At 39.3% G+C, this 10,414-nt stretch overlaps 2 protein-coding genes across 2 annotated transcripts; both read left to right on the top strand.

The window, feature by feature from the left end:
- Positions 1-1,191: 1,191 nt before the first annotated feature.
- Positions 1,192-2,056, top strand: LOC114744979 (uncharacterized). Its single transcript, XM_028933118.1, has 2 exons — positions 1,192-1,400; positions 1,868-2,056. Exons 1-2 carry the CDS (start codon positions 1,239-1,241, stop codon positions 2,054-2,056), a joined length of 351 nt encoding a protein of 116 aa, XP_028788951.1. The 5' UTR covers positions 1,192-1,238.
- A 590-nt stretch (positions 2,057-2,646) lies between these two features.
- LOC114744970 (uncharacterized) lies at positions 2,647-4,149 on the top strand. The gene has a single exon (XM_028933105.1). The coding sequence runs from the start codon at positions 2,647-2,649 to the stop codon at positions 4,147-4,149; it is 1,503 nt and encodes a 500-aa protein (XP_028788938.1).
- The last annotated feature ends 6,265 nt before the right edge of the window (positions 4,150-10,414 follow it).

Raw genomic sequence — 10,414 nt, 5'->3', positions numbered from 1 at the left:
TTATGAGTGCAGTATTATATTAGAAGTTACAAATTAAGTAGTCTAAATAAGAAGTTTGCAATTGAAAATGACAAGTTCTAACAGCAGGACAATTTAATCTTCTACATAATATTTGCTCATTTATATCAAAGACTTGGTTCTGATAGCAATTTTTTGAATTCAAAAACTCAAATTACAATTTATTTTTTAGAGTTTTCATTTACAATTTTTCCTACATGATAAGTCGGCCATTTTCATAAGAGAAAAAGTCACGTCAAACTTACGTGCGGAAAACTTATAGTTAAGAAATTGAAATCAATATCATACAAGATTTGAAAACCATTATCGAGACGTATTAAACAAAGACCAAAGCATTTAGCGGCTGGGATACGGTTTTCCAAATATGCCCAACACTGCCCATCCTACTTCTTCTTCTTTTTTTTTTTTTTGAGCGGATACGTTATTTTTGAACGGATGCCTATCCTACTTCTGACGATATTACATATAACTTGTTGAAAGTATTCACATTTCGCAACGCATCAAACACGAAAAGAAAAGGTAACTGTTGACTGACTTCAAAAATTTGACATATTGTTTACATCAATATTTTTTCATATATTAATTGGCTAAAGAATTCAACAAATATGAGTTAAAGGCATCAATTGTGCAGTAGTTAAGATCAATATTGATATAAGATACAAAAAATTTAAGTTGTATGATATCCATTATTTAGAACTTTTTATCATTATTTTAACTTGTTGAAACGAAGATTATTTTTGTCCTTTTTTTTTTTTTTCAAAAGGACTATTTTTTTAAGAATCAATTTTTATTTTACTTTTCATTTTATATACTAAGCAGTCTCTCTGACAAGGTAGAACTGATAATTGATGACTAAGTTGATGTACTTGATTAAAACAAATATTAATTAAATCCACTGGCTTTGTTTTTTGAAATGAATTTCCACATGATTGTGATTATAGTTTAGTCATCGAATTTATTTTAATGAATGTTAACTAAATGAATTCGTCAAATTTATTCTTTCAATGTCCTTAGACATATTTTTGAACTATTCTTTTCAAGCTCTACGGTGGTACAATTCGTGGCCTTGTATGTCTTGCAAGCTTTCGGCTTGCCAATTACGTAAAGCCAAAAAAAAAGAGGAAAAATGACAGATAAAGAAGCCTGAAATAATAAAATGCCAAAATGGGAAGCTAAGCAAATGTATTACCAGATAGGGAAGTGTTGCCTGATTTGGGATTATGCAAATGTTGCACAATTACGAAACAGCCCCTCATATGCAAATAGAAAAAGTGACCGGTGGAAGTGTGCAAGTTGTGGCGGGAGCTGGAGGAAAAAGTTGGGAGGGACCACGAACGTGGGAGCATGAACGCGCGAAGCAACAACTGAACGACGGAAGCGAGGTTAGTATTCAGTGACTATATTGTTCGCCTCTGTCTTTTGTCCCTCTCCTTTATGCGCCGGTTGATTTTCCTCTTCCCGTTGGATGGCAATGTCGTCGATGTGGGGATGGTTTTGAGGTGGAGAAGGTGGCGAAGAATGGAGATGGCGTGGGTATATAGAAAGTGTGGGGAAGGACGGTGATCAGAGGGTGAATGCACGGGGAAGGAAAGATACTGAGGGAGAGGGGTTTGATGGTGTCACAAGTGGGTTAAAGTGATTAGTGTCAGATAAAGGGACAATGTTGGAGGGAGATTCGAATAATGGAGTAGATTGATTCTGAGAAAATGAAGCATTAGTGTGGACAGGAAAGAAATGAGTGTTTTGTTGCAAATTATAAGCATGAATGTGTCAAACCCTAAGTTGGTCGTGTAAGTTGATGATGATGGTATTAAGTCATATAATCATTCGACTTCTGTTATCAGTGCAGGTAATGAAGATAAATGAATTTCGAAGCTGGGTCATCTTGTGGGAAGGAGCTTTTCTGTTATTTTCATATGGGGGGAAATTTGTGACAAATGGTGAAGGTGAAGTGAGATATAATGGAGGTGGCGTGAGGTTAAGAAGCATTAAGGATGGGCTGACACTTGATGAATTGAGGCTAATGATATCTGAGTAGATTGGTGGTGATGGAAGAAATTATGACATTAAGTACACAGTGGCCTATGATGAGAAGACATTGATTGACCTTCATGACAATGCTGAAATGTATAACCTCTTTCAATACAATAGGAACAGCGGTCATGTGTATGTCGCCAAAAAAAGACAAGTGGGTCCCCAACCAAGGGACAATGTAGAAATGTAAGTGGAAGTTTGTCCTAACTATTTGTTGTCATTTATGAATTTCTTCTTGTCATTTGTGTTAACGAGTCTTGTCATTATGAATGCAGAACAGAGAGATTCATGGGCATGTCACAGCAAACGGAACTGGATGCGTCTCCCATTAGTTTGTGTTGTGATTATGGCTGGCTCAGTGAAGAAAATGCTCGTGAATGTGACAATGATGAAATAAGTGGGCCCCCTAATGTGGATAAATCTATCGGAGCTGAAGATACGGATGGTAGTGAGATGGTTCATGCGGAATGGAGGGGACTTTTAACAGGAGTGGGCCAATGTTTTCCTAGTGCAGATGTATTTCGGGTGTCTGTATACAAGTTTGTACTTGCAAACAAGTTTGTGGCCAAGTATATGAGGAATAGCAAGGAATTCATGTCGATAAGGTGTAAAGTTGAGGGTTGTCCATGGAAGCTATGTGCAAATCATGTGGGGAAGAGTTGTGATGTGCTACGAGTGACGACATTTATAAACTGGCATGTTCATTCTGCCCAAGATAGCTTGGACGTGATGCATAGTGGAAGAGCTAGTTTGAACTCATCAGTAATAATTGATGAGATGAGGGATCATGCAGACAAGCGCACTTCTGAGATAAGGAAGAGGTTGAAACGAGAGTATAGGATTGATCTAACATATAAGCAAGCTTATAGAGCAAGAGAGAAGTCATTGGAAGACATATATGGCAGGCCTGAACAATCATACATGCTCATACCATGGGTATGCATAAGGATAAAGGAAATAGATGAAAAATCAATGGCTGAATGGACTGCTATTGGGAACCGGTTTGAACGTGTTTTCATTGCCTACGGGGCATGCATTGAGGGTTTCTTGGGTGGCGCGAGGCATATTATGTATGTTGATGGAACTCACTTAAGCGGACCATACAAGGGGACAATGTTGTCAGCTTCAGCTTATGATGCAGATAACGAGCTGCTGCTGTTTGCAATTGCAATTGTGAAGGGAGAAACACTAGATGACTGGACGTGGTTTTTCTATATGATAAAAAAAATCCTGGGTTCTGTGGAAGTAACGATTGTATCAGATCGACACAATGCTATCATCGGAGGAGTGGCATCAATCTTTGGGGGTCAAAGGCATGCCTTTTGTTATAGGCACATCAAGGAGAATTTTAGTTCAGAAGTTATGAAAATGAATAAGGGGCAAACAAGGACAAATGGCCGATCAAAGGAGGATGCACTATATTTATTGGATAAAATTGCATACGCAAGGACGGATGAGAAATTTGAGGCAGCAATGGATGACATGAGATCCTTTTCTCCAAGGCTATTTGATTGGCTTATTCATCATAGGGATGTAGATAGGTGGGTTAAAAGCAGGTTCCCATATAAAAGATGGGACAATATTACAAGTAATATAGCAGAATCATTCAATACATGGATGGTGAATGAGAGAAAGCATACTGTACCCCAATTGATCTATGAGCACCGAGATAAAGTTGCAAGAAAGCTGCATGCCTCCTATATGGCTATGACCAAATGGAAGAATTGCGTTGGTCCAAATATAGAGAGTAAGGTGCTGGATATGGTGGCTGGGTCTGACCATATGTATGCTGAAAATTATGGTGGGGGAAGAGTGAAGGTGACAACATCACGTGGAGAGCATCGGGTTGATCTTGGACTACACCAATGCAGTTGCAGATCTTGGCAAATGACGGGGATCCCTTGTTCCCATGCTTGTGCTACCATCAAGATTGTGCACGGCAATGTTTATGATTATATTGATAATTGCTATAAAAAGTCATCACAAGAAAAGATCTATGCTCGCAGTATGATTCCTGTGGTAACAACAGACATGCCTCACCCAAATGACTACTATAGAATAGAAAATGTTAGTAAGTTTTCTTGCTACCTCCTATGACATCCCGACCACCAGGAAGGCCAAAAGTAAATAGGGATGAATCACAGTTCCAGAACAAACGGATATACCACTATGGAAGATGCCACCAGCCTGGACACACAAGGAGGAATTGCAGAAATCCTAACCCATCATGAAGTTTCGAGTACAATGGGGATGGGTCATTTTTTGGTGTACATAGTTGTATGCTCCGCCCTTGTCAACTTTTTTGGGACTGGGGTTGTAGTTAGGAGCTAGGTGGAGACATTTTTTTGTAAGTAAGCTGATAGAAATTTCAGTGATAACGGAGCATTAAGTGTGGCTAGTATCTTAATGTCCACTTGTTGTTGAATACATGAAAGGAAGTTACTGTTATGGGGATGTTAGCTTTTGTTAATGGCGCATTACTTGTTGTCATTTTTAAATTTGTTCTGGTCATTGGCAGTGATGCTATCAGCATAAGGTGACAACCGTGTTGAACTGATGTTGTAAAATCAGACCAGGTTATCCTTATCATTATCGCTGTCATATTCGCTTCACGTGGTGTCATTTTTAAATTTGTTTTGGTCATTTCCAGTGATGCTATCAGCATAAGCTGACAGCCGTGTTGAACTAATGTTGTAAAATCAGACCAGGTTATCCTTATCGTTATCGCTGTCATATTCGCTTCACGTGGTGTCATTTTTAAATTTGTTCTGGTCATTGGCAGTGATGCTATCAGCATAAGCTGACAGCCGTGTTGAACTGATGTTGTAAAATCAGACCAGGTTATCCTTATCGTTATCGCTGTCATATTCGCTTCACGTGGTGTCATTTTTAAATTTGTTCTGGTCATTTCTAGTGATGCTATTAGCATAAGCTGACAGCCGTGTTGAACTGATGTTGTAAAATTAGACCAGGTTATCCTTATCATTATCGCTGTCATATTCGCTTCACGTGGTGTCATTTTCAAAATTTGTTCTAGTCATTTCCAGTGATGCTATCAGCATAAGCTGACAGCCGTGTTGAACTGATGTTGTAAAATTAGACCAGGTTATCCTTATCGTTATCGCTGTCATATTCGCTTCACGTGGTGTCATTTTTAAATTTGTTCTGGTCATTGGCAGTGATGCTATCAGCATAAGTTGACAGCCGTGTTGAACTGATGTTGTAAAATCAGACCAGGTTATCCTTATCATTATCGCTGTCATATTCGCTTCACGTGGTGTCATTTTTAAATTTGTTCTGGTCATTTCTAGTGATGCTATGAGCATAAGCTGACAGCTGTGTTGAACTGATGTTGTAAAATCAGACCAGGTTATCCTTATCATTATCGCTGTCATATTCGCTTCACGTGGTGTCATTTGTAAATTTGTTCTGGTCATTTCCAGTGATGCTATCAGCATAAGTTGACAGCCGTGTTGAACTGATGTTGTAAAATCAGACCAGGTTATCCTTATCGTTATCGCTGTCATATTCGCTTCATGTGGTGTCATTTTTAAATTTGTTTTGGTCATTTCCAGTGATGCTATCAGCATAAGCTGACAGCCGTGTTGAACTGATGTTGTAAAATCAGACCAGGTTATCCTTATCGTTATCGCTGTCATATTCGCTTCACGTGGTGTCATTTTTAAATTTGTTCTGGTCATTTCCAGTGATGCTATCAGCATAAGCCGACAGCCGTGTTGAACTGATGTTCTAAAATCAGACCAGGTTATCCTTATCATTATCACTGTCATATTCGCTTCACTTGGTGTCATTTTCTGTTGGATACCAACAAGATATATTGAAGTAAAATTTAGTGACCTGAACAAAAAATGAAAACCAATAGCACATGTCCAATGGGGTTGTTGTCATCATCTATTTTGGTGTGGTTAAAACTAGATTCATTCATGTCACTGGGGAATAAATTGGCATCATGGTTCTCAACTATCATACATTTATGGACACCAATCTCTGTTAACCATAACAATACACAGTAAATTTTTGGTCAGCCTACAATGCACATTACATACAGCAATCTAACAGAGGACAAGTGAATTATGACCCTAACATCGAGACACTTAAGACCGACACCTTTTCTTGGACTTTGTGCTCTTGGTTGGTTGTGGTCGTCGAATAAGGGCCAATGCCTCGTCACGTTTTTCATTCTGTTTATGATTCACCAACCACCATGTCAGGTCACGATGAAAGCCATCAACTTCTTCCTTTGTGTAGATAAGGGTCACACCAGGTTCCCATCTTCTCAGCCACATCATGCAGTGCACCCCACAATCCCTCCTGTGGACGCAACAATATCAGCACAGTTAGTTAACACATCTGACATGTGCATTTACCACACAGAAATCGAATTTGACAAAACTGACAGGTTATTCTACTGGGGAACTTCTGCAAATATCATGGGAGACATTGGCTTTTTCCTAACCAATCTTGGCTTGACCAAGTCTAGTATAATATTGAGCCTCATCCTCTGCAACAACATTCAAGACTAACATAGAAAGTTTAATGATTTTCCAAGTTCAAAAACTAGGGTAAAGATAATGAGTTTTTTCTTACACAGTCATCCACAACCATTTCCACTGAGTCTTTGATGACAACCTTCTTCTTCTGCTTTCTGTCCTTGGTTCCGAAATGGTTCCTCATGGAGTCTATTACGTGGAAATCCAATGTGCTAGGCTGAATGGCAACACAAAACCAGTGTTGGCCAACAAGAGCAGGACCAATTATGAAATCACATTCAGCTAAGTTGTAGCCAAGGAACTCAGGAAGAAAGAGCTTCTTATATTTTTGGGCTTTCCAGGTTGGATCATGTGCCATCATGTTCTGCATGATATGAAATTGTTAATCCATTAACAGAGAACAAGTCATTTCCAATTCAATTGCTGTCATTGGTATTTGCATTTGGAATTATGCAACCTCACCATGAAATCAAGATCGAAAATGTGCCTCTTCCCTGGCCCCAACTCTGCCTTCATGTCCTCCATCACTGCCTTGCACACCAAATTAAGCACCTACAGAACACAAGTGAAAACGTCATTCTGGTACAATAATGTCACCAAACATTATCAAACATAATCATGGGTGCAGGGACAGAGCATTCTAAAATACCCTGTTATTTACTCTGTTCACTCCACCCAGGAAAAACAGCTGTTGTCGGTCTATATCTTCATCAAACATTTTGATGACAGTCCTGCAAACATTGGCAGATGTCAGTGACAGAAAGTATGGTGTTGGGGACATCAATACTTGTCATCCCCATGTATTTTATTGTCATTTTCAATTCTATTGCTGTCATTGTCAGGGCACACTGTGTCATTTAAAAACAAAATGCTAGCTAGGGATATACTTACAGATTCTCCTCTTCCTCTCCCTTAGGTCTACGGGATATTAAAGTGAAAAAGATGTCCCTTTCCTCCTTTGGCCTCTTCGTCCTCGGAGCTGCCTTGAATTCTATCCACGGATATTTAATTGTGGAACTCTTTGCCCTTGTTGACCGCCTAAGGTCAATCAATTTTTCAGGCCCTCTTTCCTCCCCACTGTCACTGCTCACCCATTCGCAATCCAACAGCAAAGGAACATTGGTAGGGGTCATTGTCAGTACATGTGTATCTTCCTCACCCTCATCATCTGAATCCCGAACCTCCTTATCATCATCTTCGGCCTCCTCAACCACATAATCATAACTGACTTCCATGTCATCATGGTCATCTTCCTCCTCCTCAACCACATGACCTGCTTCCCTGTCATCATGGTCATCTTCCTCCTCATCCTCATCGTCGTCGTCATCACCTCCATGACCATCACGGTCACCCTCTTCTTCCACCTCCTCAACTATGTAATCATCATTGACTTCCCTGTCATGAAGATCATGTTGTTCTTCATCCTCATCCTCATCCTCATCCTTCTCATCATCTCCTTTGCTGGTTTCATCCTCATCAAGTTCCTCATCTGCACTTCCCACTGCAACCTCTCTTGCAATCTCCTCCACCACTCGGTCAACATCATTAGCTTCTTCAGCATCGTTACTAGCTGCATCACCAACTGTTTCAACCCCTTCTTTAGCAGTGGCATTCTCATTCCCCATCCCCTTAACTTTGGCGTTCATCCAATCTGCAGTTTGAGTAGCTCATCATCAAGAGCCTTCATTAACGTCCTCTGGCTTTCTTCAAGCTTCTTCACAAAATGAGCCCTCAACTCCTTTAATGCCTGCATACATAGTAAATGAAGATATCAAAAAAATTGTTCACTGTTATCAAATGTCAGTATCTCACTGGTCATTTCTAAATAAAGTCTTGTCATCTCAAGTATCAACCTTGCTAATAGAATGACTTAAACTCAAGTCACATATATTTTCTAAGTTCCCACATACCAGATCTAAAGACTGTAAAATTGGACTGTCCTCATGTCCTACTGAGTATACCTCGCTGCCACTGCTTCCATGCAATATTCCCATGCTGCTACCTCTCTCTTTCTCCACCCTCTCCTTTATCTTCTCCTCGGTCTAATATTCAATGGCGCTTGTTGAACCTCGGTCAACAGATAATCCTAGCGGGAAACGCTCAGCAAAATACAGCTGCAAAACCAAATAAAGATAGGTCATACTTCTGCAACAATAACATAAAACAAAAATATAGTGAACCATAAAAAAAATATTGACTTACCAGCAGCAAATAAAGACACCCTCCAACATTGCAGGTTCCTTTCTTCTTCTTCTTTGTCATCTTCACAAAGTCTCCCATCTCCTTCCACAGGTTCTTGATTATGTACGTTGACCAATCATATTTCCCAAACCCATCCATCGTGTGACGCATCACTTTCAATAAACGTATATGTACAGTTGTGCTTGACCCAGGACATAGAAAAGCTTTAACTGTATAAAGCATAAATAGGAACTCAAAATTGTCGCTTTCTTCCCCAGATAATATCCTCTTCAGTATCTGGGTAAATGGAACCTTCCAATAAGTGTCCTTCAACCTCTTGTATTCCGGGTCATCCTCACTAACATCATATTTCACTTCCTCCCCACTGTCAGGTACACCTAGAAACTCATGCGCATCTTTTGCCTCAATTGCCTGCCCTTGCCCTCTAATGGTCAAAAAATGCGTTGGTGGGTCATAGCATCTCAACAATGACACAAGTAGATCACGTGGAAGTTGCTTCATATTCAAATTAAGCAAGTTCCCAAATCCCATCCTCTGAACTTTCTGCCTCAATCGCCTGTTCTTCTTCACATATTCAGCCAATGATAGAAATCCGGGCAATGAGCACCGGGTGTACAAGGGAACATCATACTTCTTCTTCTCACCTTTCTGTGGCTTAGTTTTCCTTGCCCTCTCATTATACCTATCTTTCTCTTCTTCACTCAGGGCCCTCCATGCCTTCCCCACTTCAATTTTTTCTTCTCTTGCGTTTTTACACTTCTCACCTTGTTTTGCCATATACTCCCTTCTGAACAACACAAGCCCACTGTGGACTCCTTTGCTTGTGGACCCTTCCCCTTCTTCCAACACCATCTCGTATAGTTCTGCAAAGTCATCAAGGTACCATCATTAAATCATAATTTTAATACATATACTACACATCTAGTTCTTTCCAGATTCGTTATGGTCATTTCCAATTAATTCATTGTCATTTACAATATGACCATTACAGAGTGACAGTAAGGATGCTGCTATGAATATGGTCGTTTCCAGTTAATTTATTGTCATTACCAATATGCCCATTACAGATTAACAGTTAGGTCATTACTATGAATATGGTCATTTCCAATTAATTCATTGTCATTTACAATATGGCCATTACAGAGTGACAGTAAGGATGCTGCTATGAATATGGTCGTTTCTAGTTAATTTATTGTCATTACCAATATGCCCATTACAGACTAACAGTTAGGTCATTACTATGAATATGGTCATTTCCACTTAATTCATTGTCATTACCAACATGGCCATTACAGTCTAACAGTAAGGTCATTACTATGAATATGGTCATTTCAAGTTCCTTCATAGTCATTTACCAGTTTGGTATTGTCATTTCCAGTTTATTCATATAATCTTTCCACTCATTCAAACAGTAAGGTCATTAATATGAATATGGTCATTTTAGGTTCAATCATAGTCATTTACCAGTATGTTATTGTCATTTCCAGTTGTTCATATAATTTTTCCAGTCAATCAGACAATTTTCCTACTGATTTCAAAACCCATTTTTCCAGTTCTCAACTACATTATTAAAAACAGAATAGCTTGCCACAGAGACTCAGCATAAACCCTTAATCGCCATTCCTGTCATTCACAAACTTCATCGCGTC

Source organism: Neltuma alba, unplaced genomic scaffold (assembly GCF_004799145.2).
Source record: "Neltuma alba isolate B1F8T4 unplaced genomic scaffold, ASM479914v2 tig00000766_pilon, whole genome shotgun sequence".
In the NCBI taxonomy this organism is placed as follows: Eukaryota; Viridiplantae; Streptophyta; class Magnoliopsida; order Fabales; family Fabaceae; genus Neltuma; species Neltuma alba.
This window is presented reverse-complemented; position numbering and strand designations above follow the sequence as displayed.

Coding starts and splice junctions, on each gene's coding strand:
- LOC114744970 (XM_028933105.1), top strand. CDS start 2,647: ATGTCGATAAGGTGTAAAGTTGAGGGTTGTCCATGGAAGCTATGTGCA.
- LOC114744979 (XM_028933118.1), top strand. CDS start 1,239: ATGCAAATGTTGCACAATTACGAAACAGCCCCTCATATGCAAATAGAA. Junction 1,401..1,867: donor AACTGAACGACGGAAGCGAG/GTTAGTATTCAG, acceptor TTATCAGTGCAG/GTAATGAAGATAAATGAATT.